Source organism: Corvus hawaiiensis, chromosome 18 (genome assembly GCF_020740725.1).
Source record: "Corvus hawaiiensis isolate bCorHaw1 chromosome 18, bCorHaw1.pri.cur, whole genome shotgun sequence".
NCBI lineage: Eukaryota > Metazoa > Chordata > Aves > Passeriformes > Corvidae > Corvus > Corvus hawaiiensis.
In genome coordinates this window covers 7,253,064-7,276,069 of record NC_063230.1, presented here as the reverse complement: position 1 = coordinate 7,276,069, position 23,006 = coordinate 7,253,064, and the positions used below count along the sequence as shown (strand labels likewise).

The window sequence follows — 23,006 nt, the reverse complement described above, 5'->3', positions numbered from 1 at the left end:
ATCTTCCATTTTCTCAAGATGGAAATAATATGTTTGATCTTCCATGAAGAGCATCCTTATCCCTTTGTGAGATGAAATGATGGATTATTGAAGATGCTGGGTAAGTGTGCACTGAATGACTTCATTCTGAGCCTCAGGCAGTCCAGAGGGATCGTATCAATGACAAGACCAATAATCTGATGAGAGGAGCTACAGGAGTTCCTCCCAGCCAAAGCAGAATGAACAGACGGAGTGCTGTGCTCACAGTGCTCCTCAGGTCTACAGCTGACAACAAAAAGTACACCCACACTTCTTCAATTCCTCTCAAAATTAGTTTGGGGGGGGTTTGCAGACTGACTCTCACTGTGCAGAGGTCCCACAATTGGCTCAAAATAGGCAAAAGGCCTAACAGTACCATCACAAATGTCTGTATTTTGGAAAGATTTGTGAAAGGAAAAAACCTCAAATGTTTTGTGGCAGTCCTAAAGCCACATAAAAACATCAGATTCAACCCATTTACAAGTTTTTAAGAGCAACTAAGAGCACTGTCTTCTCTCTCTGGCCCTACCAGAGGATAAAGCCTGAGAACTCAATTAGCAAGAAAAGATAGCACAAAACCAACAGGTAACCCAACAAAACAATTGAAAGCTTTTATTGTGATACCTCGAATAGATACAATATAGTGAAACAACAAATGATGTACAGTATTGCTAGGACAAAACAGCAACACAGCCATGTCACCTGTAAAAGAAAGCGTTTTAAAGAGTTTAAGAAACGAGGCACAACTCAACTGCCATTTATGACTCATGCTTTAGACCTTAAACCACGTGCAACAGTCCTTTTAAAAGAAACCTCCGAAGCATCTGTTTCTTTTCCATTAAGTGTTTATACTGCTGGTTGGCTTAACATGAGTCTCAGTGAAGTCCAATAAAGTGTCCAAGAAGTTTAACAATAATTTGACAGCTTCTTCCTCTCATGGCCAATATCCAAGGCTGGAGATGACTGAAGTTTGGTCTGTGAGACTGGAGGTCACTGCTGCTGCAGTCTGGCTGCTGAGATGAGCGGGCAGGAGGAGCCCTACGAGCGTCACTCAGAGGGAAGTGCATGGCCACCAAACCTGGTACCGCCTTGGGGAACTCTTGCACTGATCCACCAGTGGGAAATACAGATGACCTTTGGTTATGGGCGCAGTGGGGACTTGCTCAGCACCTCTGAGGTCAGTTTTTAACTCAAAGAAATATCATAACCCATATTCCCCCTCCTCTCCCATGGACTGCAAGCACACAGGCACAGCACCCACACAGGTCATTATGCTGGGCCTTGCTACTGAGGCATTAAGATGGAGCCATAACAATCTTCCTTCACACAGTTTGCCATTGTACAGCTTACAATCAACAAGGGAAATTCATATCCTGGCCCTTTTAACTGGCAGATAAAATTAAGATTATCAGGCTGCTAAAAGCATACAGCAGGAGTGGTTAGGTTGAGGAATCAGCAATCCCTCACCAAATTCTGCAGCTGATTTCACAGCAAGTTTGCAGTGTGACAGAATTTTTATACATGGCAGCATTGCCTTTTAGTAATCAAAAAGGTACTTAAAGTAACCAGCCAAAGACCTCTAGGGTTTGGAGGCAGACTCAGTCCTGAAAAACCATTGTTTACAACCATTATTTTGGACCTAGACAGAGAATGTGTGGTCAGATTACTAAAGTCACACCAAATTATGATCAATTACTTTAGGACAGGCATGGCTTTAGAGGTTCAGTGGAAAAAAAAACTTTCAATACATGTACATTTTTGCTAGCAAATTCCTATGCATCCCAATGAACATTTCTTCTAAGCCAGCTCATAGTCAGTTCATTTGGTCCAAGAAAGAGCCAGCAAGAAACAAAGGTTCACAAAAGCTTTTTGTTACAGTTTATAAAAAACAAAATACAAAATAAATGTTAAGACCAACAATAAAAATAACCAGTACAAGTAACAAAAGTGCTCAAGTTGGAGGGGAAGTAAACTTGCCCAGAGCAAACACATACAAACTTTAAATATAATCTTCAATATATTACAAAAATTGGTTAGAGGGAAAACGCTTTAGTAAAATTTTTTTTCAAGTAAGTTTATTTTTCTTTCAAATGACTCCTGGAAGGTTCAGTGACCAGACTGACCTCTTCACATCAGCCAGCAGTCATTGCTATCTGGATTCAACTTTCACCAAAACCAGTAACAAGAAGTCTCTATATCTTTATGAGGGGAGAAAGTAATCATTGATGCTGCCAAACAACATGGGAAGAAAATTCACATATTCCCTCAATAGAATAAGCCTCAAGAATTGTTACATGGCAGCATAAAATAGTGATTCTGTACTAGTTCTACTCTTTACTCCTTCTAAGCATCCATTCTCAATAAAAGACCAAAAAGAATATTGCTTTGTTTGGTTCTCTTAAAAGCCATAAACATCACATATAGGTCATTAACTCTTTATGCCAGTAGTCTGAAGCTCTATGTGCTAAGCACTTGAAGTCCCAACCTTTGGCATCAAAGTTAATTAAGGTTTTGGTGAAAATGTCCAGTTTGAAATATAAATAATGCACTGAAGAAAGAGGTTGAATTTCTAAGAATCAGACTGTATTATAGACAGCATTAGCTTACTAACAAGAGCTAGCCAAAGCCCCAATTTTGGAGAGAAAAATCTTTTAATACTTTGCGTATTTTCTTTAATTTCAACTCTCTCTGGAAAAGCAGCCATTACTTTTGCCTTCAGTCCAGTGTACTGCCTCAGCAAGTCTGTAGCCAGGAAATAAGAAAAGCCCAAAGATACACAAACCTCACACAAGCTGTTCACAAGTATCAACATTGCAACGAGACTTAGAAGCCAACAAAAACTTTTTGCTGATAGAAGTTTTAGTGCCTTCCTTGTTGGCAACATACATTGCAATGGTGGAAAACAAAATCCCAGGAATTCCAGGTCAAAAAAAGCACAAGACAGGCAACACCCAAGCCCATCTTACATCAACAATATTGTTAAAAATGAGACCTGATGTGAACACGAAGTAGCAACGTGTAAGCCACAAAATCCAGGTTGAACATGACTGTACCACCTCAGGCCTCTGGACTAAAACCCAACAGCTTGAACTACTTCTCTTACATTTTTAATTCATGGGTATCAGTCATGACAACATCTGGCAGGCAGTTCAGCCAGCCTGCATCACAAAGAATGTGTACACCTGGGAGGATGCTCTTCTCACTCCTCTCCACAAAAACACTGGAAAGCTGGTTTTAAAGATTTGTATTGCCCCTACCCATTGGCATAATTTTTCATGTCTGACAATTTCTAAAGTGCAGCAGAGTTCAGAAAGCCTATGAGAGATTCCCAAAAACGGAACAGCAGCAGCAGCACCTGTGACTAATTTCACAGGTGCCATATTAGAATTGTTACTGAGAGAAAGGGATTTCATATTGCAAGGCTTACTTATGTAGTGTTAAAGGTTTTTTTTTCCAAACATTTTGTCCTCGAGCATTAAAAGGATTAACATACAAAAAGTCTATAGAGACAGTTTAATTTGAGAATTAAGTTAGCAAATTTGTGTAGAGCGTTTCTTTCACAGTTGCTCAGTTTGCATACACAGATACCAACAGCTCATATTGTGCATACACTTTCCAGAAGTTTCTCTCATTAACTGATTCCATTAAAGAAACAGCATGAGAACAAAAGAGAAGGTGAGTTTCATATAAATTTTTATTATAAAAAGATACTTGGGGATGATTTAGCCAGCAAACCAGGAAACCCTTTCCCCACCCCCAAATTTTAAAAACTATCTTGCTATTTTATTTTATGAAAAAACAAGTCAAACTTCCCTTCCCCCTTTTTACTCCTCCTTTTCCTACAGGTACTATATTAATTTTCATGTCATAGGCTCTGGCCATTTCTCACAAAAATAAATATTTTTGTTCAAATGTAGCAGAAGACTTCAACAAGTTTCCTTGACATCAACCTCTTTGTCCAGTGCATTAGGACTATACAGTTACATGGAACCAGCCATAAAACTTTACTGATGCACAAGTCCCTGTTACTGGCAAAGGTACAGTACCAAAACTTTGTTTTTTCCTAATATACCAACTAATTTTTTTTTTCCAAAATAGAAGATGCATATATTTTTCTGTCTTTTTAATCTTTCAAGCTATAGTTTTATAAATTTTTTATCCAGCAAACTCCTTAGGGAATATGTTGGTTTTAAAGAAACATATTCTATAGCATTATTGATTTTAAATCTTTCTATGTTATTCCTTTAAGACACCAAACCTCTGGCATAACCTTTCCTAACAACTTGAGACCTACTAACTTCAGTCAGTGCAATTGAAGTAATTTTTTGAAGTGAGCACTGTACCTTTAACCAATTCACCTACAAGATGTACATAGGTTGTGGTACACTCAAATTTAAAAAAGAAATTAATAACTACAATACTGCATCCTCTTCACTGCCAAACACATCAGAAATTGCTACATATAAAAAAGCACCCCATCCCATACATTCTTTTAGACTGCTCAGGTACAGAACTTCTACAGGACTGGAGTGTAGGTGTTTAGGCAAGAAGCATGCACAGCAGAAGTAGCATTAAAGGCATAGGTCAGAGAGAGATGCTAACCAGTAAAATCCGTCTTCAATTAGTGAACTGTTTCTCTAGACTGAGTTTAGAAAAAGGTCATCCAAAATGTTCCAAAACAACTGTTCACACAATAATACACGTACAAAAAGAGGGAACTTACACAAGGAGAAAAGGCAAACATGGCCTGAAATAGCCACTTACACTACACTACTCATTTGTGAGGTTTCAGAGTTCAGTGATATTCTCAGGGCCACTCTAGCCAAGGTCTTCCTTTACTTTGCATTAGTCTTTGTAAAGCCTGCTCCACAGAATATAGTCCAAAGAGAAGGAAAAACGTTGTGGTTCACTCCCAGCCATTGTCTTTTATCATGTGGGCAAGTTCAATGATAAATTTTCCTTCTTTGTATTTCTGACTGCTCTCAAAAGCATGTTCCTGAAAAGGAAGAAAAAAAAAAATATCAAGACAACACTGCATTAAGCTTGGGAAATTAAGTATTTTAAACATCACGCTCACATTAAAAATACAAACCAGGAGCTATTACAGTTAACAATCCATATTGGTTACACCAAGTAAGGGGAGGGAGGGAAGAAAGAGAGGTTGGAAAGCACTGAGAAGGAAACAGAAGCAACTTCTCCTAAGTGGAATCACCAGATCTACTGTACAGATCTTGCTGCGGAACTGTCCATGTTCTCTCTCTGCTTAGGGAATTTTAATGCTTTTTCAAGTGAAGGTTAGGAAATGTTATGTGTGTTATTTCCTTATTCCCAGAAGTAATGAAAAGAGGGAGTGCAAGCTTCTTCAAAACCTCTATATTCATCATGGGAATGCATTAGGAAAACTTCTAAGATCAGAAGCTACACTGAAGCAGTGAAAATCCTACATGCAACACCAAAAATCTAATATTTTCAAAACATCAAACTTGCAACACATTTGCAAGTGCACAGGTAAATTTTCAAACAACAGAACTGAGTCCACATTATTTGTAAACAGTGTAATATGCTCAGTACCATTTATTGTAATCAATATTTTTTCTGTATAACCAACTTTTGCAATCTAAGACATTACAGACTCACTTTGACAATTTCCCCCACCTGGTTTAGTGCATGTGTGCTTGGTAGTCTTGCAAAAAGATTACCAAATAAAGAAATATTAAATAGCTGTAATAGCACCTATAGCTCATGCTTGATTTGCAGTCCAGAATAAAGTTACTATCTGCTACAGCATTTCTGCAGATGCAAGGAAGCAAGACTATGTTAGAGCCTGATATATACAAAAGCACCAGAGCTAACTCACCTAAACTATCAGGAAAGGTGCTACTCAATGGCCAACTCAAACATCTGTGCTTCAACATACAAACATTTCTCGAGGATTTAAGTCTATTACTTACATATTTCCATCCAAGAGTGGTTTTACAGTTTTCACAATAGATATCTGCTACAGCATGTAAACCTGTCAGAAGAACTCTCTCCTCTGCTGGACCACAGCCCACATTTACCCTGAAAAAAACGGAGAAATTATATTAACAGCATGAGTGTTTCTTTTCTTACCGTTCCCTGCCTTTTGTCCAGCAGACAAAAAACAGTTAAAAAAAAAGCCTAACTTATTCAATGCTGCAAAAGTAACTTCCTCTGTTACACTGAGCAGAGGGACAGAAAGAAAAAAGGAGGTTGTTTTTTGTTTTTAAATGGCTGTGCTGTCACTGTTGGTGATACCACTTACTCCCAGCAACAAAGACAAAGGAAGTTTAAATAGTTAAGCTTCCAGAGAACAGAACACTACACAGTAACTGGACACTTCTACAGTTTCAGGCTTTTCTTCAAAAACAATTTGAGACCTCTGTAATGGAAGTCTGTACCAGTGAATCAGCACCAACAGCTGAATTTAGAACCAGCTCCAAAATAGCAGCAAGGAAAAAGCCTCATAAATATTTCTTTGCTACAGATCAGCAGACTAAGCTCTGATGAACAAACAGCAATTTCAAAACAAAACACCCCATGAAGTACTGCATCAAGCCAGTTTTTCCACAAATGAATCTATGCAGAAAACATGAGGCAAGACTAAACCAAGTTTTTAGACAGTTTTAAACAAGAGCAAAATTTTGCTATTTTTGCTGTTGTAGTACCAGATTCTTACTATAAGATTTATAGCAGAAATCCCAAGTCACCACTGAATGACTACATATTAAAAGAATTTCAAGGATCTGCAATCAAATCCTTTGCAGTTACAGTTCCATTATCCTGGTCAAAAATAGACCAGGACACTCAACTGCATCTCTTTTTCAAAATGCTGCAACACAAAAAACTGCTGAAAAATAAAGACAAAAAAGCAATCCTGCATATTAAAAACTCAAAATACACCCATTAACAAATGCAAAGAGCCTTTCATCAAGGGAAGGACGTGCCTAAGATGGCAAATATTAGGCTTGATAAGATCACAAAGATCTTTTCCCTCTAGCACATTTGCAATATTCAAGGTCATTTAAGATGTACCAGGTTTACTGAAACATTAACCTGTAAATGTATCCAACTATCAGACTGGGAAATTCTTTAGACCACACCAGAGTTGTCTAAAGAAAATTCACAGTCACTCAATATATTGTGACTTCTGGAGTATCTCAGAATGGCAGATCCCACTCAACACAGTTACCATTACATACACAAAAGGAATTTCACATTAAGACACTCCCCTAATCTTTCAGCTCTTAGCAGAATTACTTAAAGCACAAGATAAACTCATATATGTGCGAAGGAATGCTCCAGAATCAACCCAGTAGCTCTTTAATAACTATTGCTGGTGAGTAAAGCCAGCATTTAAAAGAACAGGGCAAAGTACAGCTACACTAATTCCTACTGTTTTCCACTTTGGAAGTATAAAGTTACACTCTGCAGGTGGTGTGCAGAACCATAACCACATACTTACACAGAATTGAAGAGGTAGGCTCGTCCCTGGCTTCCCTGGAAGGACTGCATTTAAAAAAAGAAAGAAATTGCACTTGTTAAACACAAAGCCCCTCCAAACAAAAAACCAAATAGTTCCAGAAGGGTATGTTAGTAAACATAAAATGATAATACAGATATAAACTATTTCAGGTCAATTACTTTATACCCGTTCTTTGTAGGAAAGTCTGGTCAGACAAGTTTTCACCTACATTAGATTTTTAGCAATGATTTAATTTTACTTTGTCAAGTGCTATTGCTCAAAATCAGACATCCATAATGCAAGCAAAACATAGTTTTTCCTACCCCTCTGCAAGATATCAATTCTCATTTTCCTAGACATCCTTCATGCTAATTGAAATAATCTGCTTTTAACTCAAAAGGAATTACTCCCATCTCCTGTCTTCCCCTGCTGCAGCCAAAAGATGATTTATTTCAATTTCATTGCATCATTTGATATAAGACCAGTGAAATTCTGGACCAAGCATAAAACCAGCATACTGCACTCAGGAAATGCATCTGATCAGTTTATAATTCACAGATAAGCTCAGCTTCATTTTAGTAAGACAACTGTTACCCTCAAATGCCTGACCCACAGGCATATGCTTTCAAATCTCTCACATTCCTGATGGATTATGGACAAATGATGACTGTTAGACTTTCTTGGCTGGATCTAAATTAATATTTTAGTTCAGAGCAGTAGCACAGTTGTGAATTAAAACCCCTAATCAGCCACACTTACTGGGGGCTGGTTTGGCTTGGGAAGCAGTTTCAGTGCCTGGAAACTGCACCCTTGATCCTTCTGAACCAACTAAACCAGCAGCTCTTGCATGCACTCAGCAATGTTAATGCAGACACAGACCTGAACCTGTGAGCAGGCTGTGAGATGTGGACATCCTGGGAGAACTTGTGAGCAGAGCAGAGCCAGCCACAGGTAAAACATTCAAAACAAAACAGACACATCACTGCTTTCATCTGGTTCCTTCTGCATTGAATTACCAAGTAATTTAGACACAGCCATTACTTCCCATTCAAACAGGATCACACTGGAACTGAGTTTTTCTTTTTTCTCTCTTCCATACTGAATTCCATTTTTAAAAAAAATCTGTAAACTGTCTTAATTTCTTTTTTCTTCCAGCCTTTCCATTCTCTAACCAACTTTCAAAGAAAATTAACTATTTTATCCATGACGCAGAGAAAGTACAATTGTTTTTAAGAATCCCTGTGGTTCTAGTGTTGAACATCACAGACCAACTTCTCAGAGGCCTGCATTAGATCAACATGGAAGGTTTTTGGAAGGAAAATATCAACCTGAATACTTTTGCATGGTTTTAGTATCATCAGGCATAAAACCATAGGCAGAAGGTCCTTTCTGTAACAGATTCTTCTTCTGACATGTATTTAGTTACATCATTACAAGTCATTTGACACTAAAATAGGTATTTTGCTAGTCTACCAACTAGCAACACAACAGCAGTTAATTCTTGTCTTTTAATTACTCAGAACAGTTTGCCAAAAAAAAAAAAAACCAAACCAAACCTTGTAAAAGGAAAATGCATATAAATGAACCCTTTTTGATCAGTATTAACCAGATTATATACTGCAATAAAGAATGTTTAAAGAAATCCATGCCTCTGGACTACTCTAGGTAGCAATAGTGGCAGAGTAGTTACATCTAGCCCTTACGTACTTGCAAAATCTTGTATTAAGATGAGAAATTCTACTTAACAGTTTATAGCACTGCTATTTTATTATTTTAGCAACCATTTAAAAGAAGTATTGAGAGAACATATTACTGTTCTCCCCAACTACTTGAAGGGAGGTTGTAGCAAGATAGGGTCAGTCCCTTCTCTCACCTAACAAGTGACAAGACCAGAGGAAACGGCCTCAGGTTGCACCAGGGGAGGTTTAGGTTGGATACCAGGAAACATTTCTTCACCAAAAGGATTGTCAAGCATTGGAACAGGCTACCCAGGGCAGTGGTGGAGTCACCACAAACACAGATGTGGCACTTGGGAACATGGTTTGTGGTGGACTTGTCACTGTTGGGTTTGTGGTTGGACTTGATGACCTTACAAGTTTATTCCAACCTCAGTGCTTCTAAGGAGGTTCTAACTTTAGCAAAGACAAAAGAGAAAGTATTGTCTCCACCAGCCAGAACTGCAAGTCTTATTTTTCACCAGGCAAGGAAAACCAGATAGGCTGTGCAGGACAGTGAAAGCTGAAACTTCAGATGGGACTGACCCTGAAAAGGGGATACTTGGTTGAGGAGAGAGTCTGAACTGCTCTGCCAGAAAGTAATTTATCCTTACACCTGCCTTTAAAACAAACAAACAAAAACCCCACCAATAGTTCAGTTCTCTTGAGATACTTAAACACACATCACAAAACTGGCAGAATGGTGCAGACCTACAGTCTGCAGTCCCTACAGAACAACCAGGACTTTCTAGACTAGAGCCAGTAACAAACAGAGAATGCTTACTGTGGGTGAAAACAAAAACTCTTCACATATATACTCTTAAAAACTGCCCACTAACAAATTAATAACTAGCCTGGGTAAAACATTCATTAATTTAGAGAAAACTATAGATGTGCAACTCCAAAATTTAAGAAAAAGCAAAGGAGACACTTTAAAAATCCTCTTACTCAGTAAGAAATAATCGTAAAACTAGAACTTCCTTGTTTCACATACCTGAAATTATTAAAAAGAACTTCCAAAGCTATGATGACCATGATATTTGCTTAAGCTATTGTAAAAATTCTTAAAATTAAAAAAGTGGCAGCCGTTTCCCCTTGCTTTAAAAACTCCATGTTGTCAATTAGAATTCACAAATCCTTTTTCAAACTGCACCAAGATTAATCATGTGCTAGTTTCTCTATTTATATGTAATTACACATGGCAATCATATACAAATTAATGTGGTGGGTAGGGTTTTTTTGTCTGGTCCTATATAATAATTTTTAAACTACTTATATGCCATACCTGAAGTTCCCCAGCAGGATGGGGAAGAAAAAAAGACTCCAGAACAAAATAAGAGTCAGGAGACCTTCTGAACAATCTTATGCAATTACTTCTGCCAAGTTTATGTTTAGTCTTGACTTAGTATCACCTAATAAAAGCTCTCCTTTGACCCTGCATTTTTCAAAATTAAGCAGAGGGCAGTAACAGGATGCCAAGAATAGCACAAAAAGCAGCTCTTCCCCTCTCTTCTTTCATAAGCTGAAAAAAAATTCAAGCCAAATGAAATAAAAACCACAGGTTGGAAAGCACTGCTTTAGTTGTTCTTCTTTTCCTAATATATTTTTAAAGATGACTTGACTTTTCTTGCACCCTTTGCTTTGTTGCTCTAGACATCTTGTACTCTCCTAGGTTTATTTTCCCACAGAAATGGCCATTACCTTCTAATCTTCAGGATTATCAAGGTAGAGTGGAGGGAGAAGCAACACAAAACCTTTTCCTGTGTCAGTGGCTCTAATAAGAAAGAGTGTTCACAAACATCTCGCTGTAAAAAGCTCCTCCATTCCAGCCTTGCTTCTGTTCCCAGAGTATGACTGATTCATTTGATACCATCTTTTCTTACCCACACTCATGTTTAAAGGCTAAAGATTGTATTTACATGCCACAGAACACTTGTTTCCTTGCCCAGCTGCAAAGAGCAAGTTCCTCCATGTTTACATCACTCAGATAACTCAACAGGAACCTGCAGCAACTTGTGCAACTGCATTCTGGAACACAGAACACAGGTCCAGGCAACTCAGACTTCCCTTTAAAACCAGTGTCCAACCACACCATCTGTGTTTCACTGAGCACTGAATGGTCTGCAATCCAGCCATGCAGAACTCTTATACACCTACTGGAATAAAAGCACTGCAAAGATATCCATTTTTAAATTCCTATGCTTTTTAATTTTTATTATGAATCTCTTGTCAGCACTTGGCAGTCATAGTTTCTTATTCACATGAACAGCTGAGATTTTTTTCCCCAAAAACTGTACTCAAACACCACAGAAAGGTATACATCTGGCACATATGCATTCTCCTAATCACAGAATATTAGTGTGTAGGGTTCCACCCACTAAAAGATGTAAGAAAGATTTTATTATCAGAGTTCTACTTTCTGATGCATCCTACTGCTAGAAATTAAAAGAGGACAACTCAGTTTGGCACTTGAGCTACTTGCTAAGCTTGTAACTTGGCTATAAACAGAATATTTTGCATAACCAGAAAAAAATTAATACTGAACATTTGTTTTTACCAGCACTAGGTTTCTCACACTCTGCACTGCATGATTCAGTTACACTGATATGAATTTTAAGAGACTGACAGGTTAAACGCCTTGTGTGTCAACTGCTCAAAGAAAATTAAAAAGTATTTTAAATGGCAGTGTCAAGGACTAACTGGCATAACTGTTCAAACCAGTCTCCAGACAAACTGCTCTTCAATAGAATAAACATCACCTATGCAAACACAAACTTTAACTTTGCAACATTCGTTCAGCACTCCCAAGATCACAAGCACTATACATAAATCAAAACTAAAGCAGAATATTCTATTCAAACTGAGTCTTAAATATGTCTTACCCACTAGAGAGGAATTAGAACAGAATGGCAAGTGTGTTCATCAATAATGACTCACACCAACCAGGATTTTTTATTTAGAAGCTGGGCAATTCATCAGTTCAACTAATATCTGCAGTTGAACTTTAAACTTGCTATAAGGCTGATTTTTCATGGTCCTCAATTAATAATACTGGATTGATTTATGAGTTAACTCATTCCTTAGAAAATCCACATCTTACACCAGCTGCCCATTTATACAGAAGGATGTACAAGATCTATCATGTTTTCTTGTTTCAGCGCAGCTGAAAGTATCTAGAATGTCTAACGGTTATCAGCAGTAATGTCCAACTGTGCTCACAAACTACAGTAAAGTCAACTGCAAGAATAGTTTGGAACTAGGATCTTTCCAAGTCATCTGACAGACCTCTGTCACCAGTGTATTATGTAGTAAATATATACATGTTTCACTTGCACACTTGCACATACCTGCAGAATTAGGTATGATCTATGCTTGTAAATTAAACCCACCCTTACCTCTAGCGCCAGGATTAGCTGTTTGACCCAGGAGGAAAGGAAACAGCAGTCAAGCAGAACATGTATTTACTGCCCTAAGGCACAGCTGAAGGCATGGGTGGGGGAAGGGATGCTACTGAAAAGCTTATGCCATCAATTATTCCCCACAGATGGGATTAGATTGCATGGCTAGAGATCACGCTCCACAGCAAATATCCCAGGAAACTGCCATCTTAGCATGTATTGGGGGCAAGCAGGGCTATTCTGAGCAAGTCACAGTGGCATTAACAGTGTCTGCAAGCTACTCAAAACACAGAAATAAAATATTAAAGAATGAAAATGAAAGAAGTCCATAGGTTTTTGTTCAGTTTCATTTCCTTGAGTTTCCTTTCATTTGCTGGAGTTCCCTTTACAAGCTAAGATAGATAAAGCTGAATCACTTCTCTGAACAAATAAGCACATTGGGGAAATACAGAAAATTGTATTTGTAGGGGCAGGATTCCTAAAGTAAACCAGAAACACAAGGGCTCTGATGTCTGAAATTATCTCCTCAGCAAGATGCATCACAGATTGTAAGGATATCCTCTCACTTCAAGACTTGCAACATAAATTCAGAAAACTGAATTCAACACAAGCTACAGACAAAAAAAAATTATCGGGGGAAAAAAACCCCACATTTGTTCCATTTGGTATTTCCCTCACATCCAATTCCTTGATAATGCAGACCACCAGACATGCTGCTACTCAGCTGCTTCCTAGGCAAGTTCTAGAAGACGCCTTGATTTTTTTTAAGTTCACTTCCATTCACTTATTTACTGAATTGAATAAAGCATGTTAAAAAGTTTGATATGTAGAGAATAACCTTAAAAAATTCTACCCCAAAACCTGCATGCCTGCAAACCTGGCAAATGGTATTTCCTCAAAGTGAAGACTTTGTCAGGCAGGACAAGTTATCTTGACCCATGCAGCATCTTGAATAGATTTCACAAATAATTATATCAAAATACGCAGAGTAGAACACTTCCCTGGCACTTTCCAACTCCTTTAAGCTTTCAAATCTATTCTTGGATGTTTTCCAAAGATTGCCTCTCTTTAAAAAAGTAGATTCTTCCCCCAGAAGAAAAAAATGAACCCAGAAAACTAGAAGCCTCCTGGCGAAAAAAATTATCACCAGAATATTTATGAAAATGAAAATGTCCTTCAAGCATACATAAAACAGGCCCAACTATGTTTCCAAATACTCATTGTATCATAAGCAAAGGAGGATTACAAATTGAACCAAGCTAAGCACAGCATATTTACTTAAAGACAATAAACCCTTTAAAAAATTCCTCTTGATCTCATCAGTTAAGCAGTGGGGGACAGAACCACAGATTGCTAAGCAAGGCTAAAAATGTTTTTGCATCTATTTAGACTGAAGACTCTTCCTTCTCATCAATAATAGAAGAGTAATCATACTGAAAGCCTTGGAGAACTAAATTTAACCACCAAGATCATTCTTTCACCCACAAGTGAAAGAAGGGTGCAAGGATTTCCCAGTGCAGTCAATGACAGTTACATATATATATATATATACATATATATATATATATATATGTGTGTGTGTGTGTATTTCTTTACATAGAACTCATTCTTGAAAATATTGACACATCTAGTCTTGTCTGTGACTTCACATGACTTTTTCCCCCCTCTGGTCAGATATGCTTTGCAATGAATGAGACAGAAGAAAGTGACAGTATTTATACAGACATTTATACAAAATAATCCAAATTCTCTCCATTCCCAGAATTAAGGCACACTGTAAAATGTTTCAACAATCTTTCAAGCAGGTCAACCTTGAGTAACAAAACATTATCCTTTGCAGTATGTCCACTGGGTTCCAAGATTTCTATTAAGTATTTTGTACTTTTTTTGTAATTTGTTGGATCATACCTGAAGTTCTACGCAACTACTGGAACGCAGTAGGTACAAGCCATTCTCAAGTGCTTTGGGATTTATGCTCTTCAAGTAACATTTGTCTCCTATAAAATTAACTGCTCCTAATAATCACTGCACATTTCCTACTATTACATAACAAATCAAAAGAAAGCTCTTTCAGTTAGGCCTTTCACAAAACTTATTCCAGAATTGCTCTAAGAGCAGCAAATATGTAACATTTTATTCAGGCCACACAAGTGGCCACCTCCCCTTTACTTCAAGGAGTCTTGTAGAAGTTATCTCAAAATTAAATTATGTTTGGATTCTTTTAATTATTATTAACATAGACTGTTTATATATATATATACACATATACATATTTATATATATACACACATATACTGTTTAATAGCACTTTTTATGTGCTATTTGAACATCTTAAATCCATGAAGTGCCTCCTATGGTATCAATTCTAAATCCACTAAGTGCTTCCTATGGCATCAGCTCCTTGCCTTACTCTTACATTAAGAGCTGTGGTTGTTTGCTCATAGTTTACTTCTCTTCTGTGCCTACAGTCATGGTAGGGTATGATTCTAAAATTATTTGCCTTTTTAAAGAAATTTTTAAAAGCCATAGATTCTTCCCTGTCTTGTGAACATACTCCAGTGTAGTGATGACTGGTTTATTCCTTCTCATAGCAAATAATATTTTAACATCCACTTTGAAGTCTTCACCAAAGAAAGAGAAAATCCAGCACTCACAGACCTGTTAGCAATGCATTCAGTCATGCCTAAGATGCACCTGACTCCACTTCAAACTTACTTCAATTAAATGTCACCTAGTTTATTAGCTCTCTGACTGTGTATCCTTCAAATCAATGGTTTCCCCGAGATAACCTGGAGAGTTATAAATTTTTATGGCAAGTGTTCATATATGTGTGCATGTGTCCAGCTGTACAGACTAAGGTTTGTCATTCTCTACTGCCAATGACCTCCCAGTTTGGGGCTCCTTATCTCAACCAGTCTTCTTCCCACACCTTCCCCAAGTTCCTTCCCAGCTGCAGAAAACACAAGGTTCTTACAGAGTGAAAACCTCTAGAAATGTATGTTTTAACTACTAATATCAAGTTGATTTCAACACTGGGCAACACACAGAGCCCTTTCACAGCTGCAGCGAAAACTAAAACCACAACTGAATTCACTTGAGCAGGTAACACATTTTTGTCCCATCTCATTAATCTGCGTTCTTTCTTCTAAGCCATTGCCAAGACTCTTGGTTGCCATTTTATCACCAGCAAGGGCACAAGAAAAAGAAAGCTTTGTGATTCATTCCAGGGCAAGAAAGAGATCCTGCTGCTCAAACAGAACAGAAATAAAATGAAAAGGTGATTCGTGTATGCTGCCATCCTTGTTAGACAACTGACATCAACAGTTCTCAAAAGCAGAAGAATTGCAAATCTGTATTGAAGTCAGGTATTCTGAGGATCAGAATCAAAGGGATGATTGACAGACACATGCAGCACTTTTTGCTTTTCCATGACAGACCAACATTTAAGAGAAACACCACTCATTTCACAGTACAGCTTATCTTTTCAGCTTCAAGTCAAAAAACATTACAGTGTCAGGTGTAATAAATCCTTATACCACATTAGAAAGCCAGTTGGAGCTGCTTTAAATTAGAAGTGCACCATATATTTTGGTTCATTTTTCCTGACCCCACACAAGGAAGAAAATCACCATGTACCCAGGAAAGATGGGGTGAGGGACAACCCCCAAAGGAAGCAGCTACAGCCAGGCATGAAATAAATACTGTTTGCCTTTATCTGCTGCAGAGGACCTGTGGCACTGGGGTTCTGGACTGAGATGGTACAGGAAGCATTTGGAAGAAAGCAATAATCTGCAACCAAAAATTGTATTTAGAGAATGTAACACAGAGCTTCAGCTTTGAACTAGGCCCTCAAAGTAAGGCAGCAGGGGGAAATCAGGTTGAACAGTCTAAGACTACTCCATCACTAAATCCAAACCAGCCCAGGAACCACACTGCTTTTAGTTAACTTTACATGGTTTAGAATCAACTTGCTACGCTTCAGGTTGGTTTGTGCTTGTTTGGGGTTTTTTTCCTGCATCTGAGTAGTTACAGTAACCAGGATTCTAGGTATGTTAAAAAACGGTATCTCTCACTGACCTAAGTTCATTGCACATAATGTGCCTCAATGAAGGCACTTCAAGAGTTCAGAAAAAAACAATCAAACTGTATTTGCACTCCCCACCCTCCCCGGGGCCAGCTGTACTTATTTCTGATGATCCAAGTCTATCTATTGCTTTGCAGTTGTTTCCATCAGAAGAACTTCTCCAGTGTTGGACTGTGTAAAGCTTCAGCCTAAGGAGGATGGGTTTTCCAAAGCTATGTCCCAAATAAGTACAATAGATGACAAATGTTCTTTTTATTTCAAAAAACATACAAAAAAATATATCTCACATTTAAATGCATTTCTCTTTTACCATACAGATTTAGACAATAAAATACGGTTAAGAAATCTTAAATTGACAAAATATGGATCAGCTGTCAAATAAGCATATGGTCAACCTGCAAGTACAAATACTTTTTTAACGTGTCTTCACCAAAAATTAAGGAAGCCAGAAATAAAGCAGACTCCACCTCTAACACCCTTCCCAACACCATCAGAAACAACTTAGAAGTAATTACTTGTATTCACTATAGATTTTTTTGAAAAGTCCTCTAACAATCAAATTTTCAATTCAAAGAAAACATAAGGTTTGAAATTATTTATGAAGCTGTAAGATGAACACATGATTTGCTTAACATATTCAAAGTATTCTGTTGACCAAAGCTCCCAAACCCCTGGAGAAAACCGGCTATGTGGCAACTGTGGCAGCTTAGGTGACGTGCAAAAAATCTAAGTCCACAAAAAGAAGAGCTTCCTATTAAGTATGTGTTGGATTGCATTTTCTCAATGAATTAATACATCTCGAGACACAGCAAAAAAATTTCTTTCTTCCTGTAGGTATCTACAACCTGAAGTTCTGGAAAGATGAACCCCTCCCAGTATTTTTTGGCCCAGAACACAAAGTGAATAATGTAACTATGAGTGCTTGCAATTTAGAATCCAGTGGTGCCAAAAAGGCCTCTTAGATTCTGAAATCAACATGGAAAAAAATTAAATTCAAGTAAAAGGAAAAAATTGTATGGGGAAAACCCATTACTTCCTGATAGCCCCTGGATAAACAAGCAGGTATACTTTCTCCTCACCCAAAGAAAACCTAAATTCAGAAGCAGCAGCATTCTCAACTCCTCCCATCTCTTCAGCACCAAAGAGCAGCATCACCTTAGTGCTGCTGAACACACAAATATACAGGAGCAACAGAGAGAACTTTTAGTGGCAAACCCTTTATAACTAACTTTATTTGACGAAGTACTTATATAGAGAACATTTTGTATTAAAAAGTTTGAAAAGCAACTGAAGTGTTTTCTCCAGGACAGTATAAAGAGTAATTTAATCAGGAGTTTGTTTGAAGCAAAGAATGAATCAGTCTGTCAAGTATTTATCCCAAACTTCAAGCTTTCCTACATATTTCATACATCACAAGTCTTGGTTTCTTCTAGCAACAGGGAAGAAGGGCAGGCCTAGCCTGTTTCAAGGTTCCACCTACTCTCTAAGCTTACACAGTCCAACTATTCTGAACATCTCTGGCTAATCATATTCCTCAGGAGCTGGTAGACAGCAAAAGTGTGTTTACAGATTCCATAACAGAAGCAGGACACTCTGGAAACAGACAGTTTTGTGACCTTCAGTCCAAGAGAGTCAAAAATAATCTGTCTGGAATAACCATAACCAGAATAATTTCCCTACCCAGTGATCCATGCTTTCGTCTGACAGTTTTCCTTAGCTGACTTTTCAGATACAACAGCTCACAAACAGTACCCACCTGACAGCAGACACAGGTTGTTAACATGGGGAATATATTAGATTAACCTTTATGTCACATTCGGAAGTTTCCAGAATATATCCAGTTCTCAGTACACAACATGTATGACCCGAGAGTGAACCCAGGAAAGATACTCTGAAGTAGGCATCAATTTGCATCCCTTATCTACTGGGAGTGGTGTCACAGTGACAACCATTTTGGTTAAGAAATAATTCATGAGGTCTCTAAAGAAACCACTTGCCTTGGAGATCAATTCATCGTGATTGGCGAGATGGGCTCTGCAGTGGATACAGCTGTAGGTTCGATGGCAGTTTGGCAGGTAAGCCTGGAACGTTTTTGATTTTGTCATTTTTACCATCTCTGCTGGTGGCTCCTCACTCAGCTCAGGGCTGGCACTTGAAGAATTACAACTTTGCTGAACTCGCTGACAAAAGAAACACTGGAATATGCAAGCAAAAGCCGTTGTTGTTCTGGAGTGTGTGTGGCACTTTCCACACAAATGACAGAAGAGAAACAGTCACAACCTGTAGGTGAAAAGAGCAGAACAATTAGCAGCTTACAACAAGACCAGAGTTAACTTGTTATTCAGCAAGTCCAGCCATAAAGCAAAGCGTTATTTGGAGCAAATGCCTGGCTGCACTACAGGCCCCTTTTTCTAAGGGGCTGCGCAGTTCAAGTTCCATTCAACACAGCAAAAAGCAGTTCTGTTCCACTAATGGCTTCTACTCCATCATACTTCTAATGAGGGACGAGAGTCAAACAGTTCTCCATGAAACACAAGCACTTTCTACATTATACCAGGTGTACTCTTTAAGACATCCATGCAGAAAATCACACTAAAAATGTAGGGAATATGAGAAAGTTAATTGTTTTTTAAGTTCTAGTGGTCAGTTCCAATATAGCAAGCAACAAGGCTTTGTGGAAAACACTTGCTCTGTCCAACAGCAAATATATTTTGTAAATTTGCACTTCAGTTTTCAGCAAAAATCTTGCAGTATCACATCTGGCTTTGAGTCAAATACCAAGTAAAATGCTGCCACCCTATTCAGGGATCCGTGTCTACTCCTCTTTCAAGCTCTGCAGAATTATGCCTTCAGGCAAAGACCTTCTTGACTGGTGTCCTGATCAAAGCTAATTAGGTACTTCCTCACTGTACCTCAGAATAGCCTTAATAGAAGCTACCAAATCCACAATCTGATACTGAAGCTAAATTCTGCAGAGAGAACACCCAACTGCATCCTTAATCCTCAGAGTGCATTTCAGAGACATTACATGTCAGAGCATGCCAGACCCTCCTGCTATGCTGGAAAGCAAACTTTTTTAGTTTGCCTGAAAACGAAACAGATTCTAAACACTGGTAACCTCTACGGGTCTGTCAGAGGCCAGCAGTTCCCAGGCTATGCATGCACCGTGCTAATGAGCACTGCGAACACTGCACAGTCACTTATGTCATCGGCTGTCAGGTGACTGCCAGAGTAGGTCAATAGCACAAACAGAAATGAGAGACAATATAAGGAATTTACAGTATGTTGATCCAGCTAAGAGCATGCAAATGACTTATCACAGTTGTAAACTGTGTGCAGGGCAGCACTAACCACTCTTCCAGCAGTAGGATAGTGGTAATACAGCTAGAGCAGATAATGAAAGCCACATAAATTAAAGACCGTTTATAGGAAGCAGTCACTGTGCTTCAAAAGAAGCCTTGAGAAAGCAATCTGCACAGCAGGCCCAGCACATGAGACAACCAGAGCAAAACTTAAAGGGTTTCGGTTTAAATATATTTTTTTAATTCTAAGCAGAAGAAAACTCAAACTACTGAAGGACGTGCTATAAGAATTTCTTACACAAAGAATTGCAAGGGCAGAGATAAGCCACAAACAAAACACGTAACACAACACAGGCAATCCAAAAAAATAAACAATCAGAACAACCTGTCATCCAAAGCATGGGTCTACACATGAGACTGATTGGGAAAACATTTGATAAGGAATATATTTATATGTTTGAAGGATTAATCTATTTGGCATGAAGAGCAGGACTTAAATATTAATAGTAATTTAAACAAATATTATATACTTAGTGTCCCAAGATAATTTAATTACATCTGCACAAGGAAGAATAATTACATTATTTGCAGAAAATAGCTTGCTCTTGTAGAACAACTAGATACGAAGCCACATTTATTAGAAATAAGATATACAAGAAAAATAACCTAAGAACATGAGGTTCCCATTAAATTCCCTGTTTGAACTCGATGTTAGATACAGATCCTGTGTAGGTTCACAGAAATAGACAAACCCAGAAAAAAAACAAGGTTTCAGAATGAAAGGCAGCACATGCTAAGGCATTTTAACTTTGGCTTAAATTAAACCCTTTCCACCAGTAATTGAAACACGAGTTCAATCCCTGCAAAAGTTCAGTAGGTGTAAATGTGGCACTTGGGGATGTGGGTTAGTGGTGGCCTTGGCAGTTCTGGGTTAATGGTTGAACTCGATGACCTTAGAGGTCTTTTCTAACCTTAACAATTCTGTGATCCTGAACGTAAAAGGAAAGTATTTTTCTTCAAGGCATTCCTAGAAGTGTTTTAAATTCACACTTCTAAAGGCAATCTGGACTCTTCCAGATTCAATGTACCAGGTTCTTCAACTACAGAAATTAAAGTAACTCCAAAGCTCATTTGACAATACTGTATTTGATATTGCTCTCTTCAAAAAGACGACTGTTTGATATACACCATAGGAACCACGGACTTGTTGTGCCGTTAAAGGCGCAATTCAAAACAAACCATTTCCTAGCTCGCTCTAACAATGGTAAATAAATCCAGTCTCACTTCCCTCTCATAGTTACGAGCAGTTCCTCGGGCTGCTGCTCATTATTCCGCACAGAAGAGATTAAAAACCTGCACCAGCTATTTCTCTCATTCTTTCTCAAAGCCCGTGCTTTGGTCCTGCGCAGACACAGGTGTGTCTCCTGAAGCTCTACTTGCGTTCGCACCTACCAGTTCAGCGCCCAGGGGCTGTCCCGGCCGCCGGAGCCGGGCACGGCGATCTCCGCCCTCCTCGCCGGGGCTGCCCCGCCACGGCCGCCCCCGAGCTCCGAACTCCCCCCGGGGCGGGCGAGCAGCGGCCCCGTCCCGCCGCCCGTGACGTCACCGGGGCGGGGCGCGGGGCGGCCAATGGGGCGGGGGCAGCCCCGCCCCGCGCGGGTCCCGGATGTGTAAACAAACACCCCGATAAACGTGGCGGGGGGCGGGGGGGAGGCGGCCCCGCACGGGCCCCGCGCCGCCGGCCGAGCAGCGGCTGCCTGCCGCGCGTGGGACGGCAGGGGACGTGTCAGGAACCGGCCTGCGGGGCTCCAAGGAAGGAGCGACATTGAAATACGCTTAAAGAGTCTTTGGGCAGCTGCACAAAGCCGGACACACAGCCTGTGCATGTATTGTCAGTAACCTGCGGTGAGCTTACTCCAGCAAGGAAAAAAATCTCCAAGTTAAAGACTAAGCCACAGGAGTCTCGTTTTCACCTTTGCATACTGGGAAATAACAGGAGAAAAGAAGCGCGGAGAAAGTTACCGACTGACACCCCGCTCCCCCGCCGGGAGGGAGCCGCTGGCCGTGCGCCTTTAAGCCGTTTCCTCTCTCACGCTGGAGCACGAAGCTGCCGCGGCGGGTGACGCCGCTGCCTTTTCTCTCCCCACCGCAGCGATGCCCGCAGGACAGTGGCTCGTTCCCCCCTCTACCCGCCGGTACGGCCGCGCGGCCACCCGAACACGGCCCCGCGCTGCTCCGCCCGCCGGCCCCGTGCAGGGACCCACCGTGCCCGGCCCCGCGCGGCGCGGGGGAGAGCGTGGGGGATCCCACCGGCCCCCGGCTCGCCGAGCCCTGCCTCGCCCCCCCTCAATTATGTAAATCGCCCTTACCCGCCCCGCACCGAGGAGGCTGCGGGCACACAGCGCTGCCGTCATTTCCAGGCGCTATAAATAGCGCCCAAGCCTCCTCCCGCCAGCAAAGTTGCCTCAGCGGCCCCGCGCACACGGGAGACCGCGGCCCCCCTGGCCGGGGCGCAGCACGGGGCTCCTCTAGCAGCCACCTTCCGCCCATTCCCCCCCCCGCCCCGTTCCAAAAAAATAAATCCCAGTACACGGAAGAGGGGCCGCTTCTCGCCCGCTCGGTACTCACCGCTGCGCCGCGCCGACTCCGCTCCCAGCCCGGGCTCCGAGCAGCCCCCGGGCCCGTCTCCCTTAGGGGGCACGGGTAGGAGGGGAGGCGGGACCCCCGGTCCTCGCGCGGCGGGCAGCGAGAGCTCCGCGCCGGGCCTTCACCGAAAAACAAAGAGGGGGGATCAGGGGAAGGGGGAGGGGGGAGGGGGGACACGACGGCTTCCCTGGCCTCGAAGGTACCGTCTCGGCAGCGGCCGCCGGGAGGTCATAGACGGGGGCCGGGCGCGCGTGTGCCGCGCTGAGGGCCGAGGAGCGGCCGAGGCATCGTGCCGTGCCCGTACCGAGCGCTCCACCCGGGCTCCCGCTCCCGCCGCCGCCGCCGCCTTTGTTTTGCTTT

General features: G+C 40.4%; 1 protein-coding gene across 2 annotated transcripts; it reads right to left on the bottom strand.

Annotated features, from left to right (window-relative positions):
• Window positions 1-604: 604 nt before the first annotated feature.
• Window positions 605-23,006, bottom strand: YPEL1 (yippee like 1). Of its 2 annotated transcripts, none has more exons than XM_048322580.1 (5): window positions 22,629-23,006; window positions 18,696-18,978; window positions 7,502-7,545; window positions 5,970-6,078; window positions 605-5,014 (listed from the first exon to the last, which is right to left on the bottom strand). In XM_048322580.1, exons 2-5 carry the CDS (start codon window positions 18,810-18,812, stop codon window positions 4,925-4,927), a joined length of 360 nt encoding a protein of 119 aa, XP_048178537.1. In that variant the 5' UTR covers window positions 18,813-18,978; window positions 22,629-23,006; the 3' UTR covers window positions 605-4,924. The 2 variants fall into 2 exon arrangements, with proteins under 2 accessions (XP_048178537.1, XP_048178538.1); XM_048322581.1 differs by lacking the exon at window positions 22,629-23,006 and adding an exon at window positions 21,453-21,539.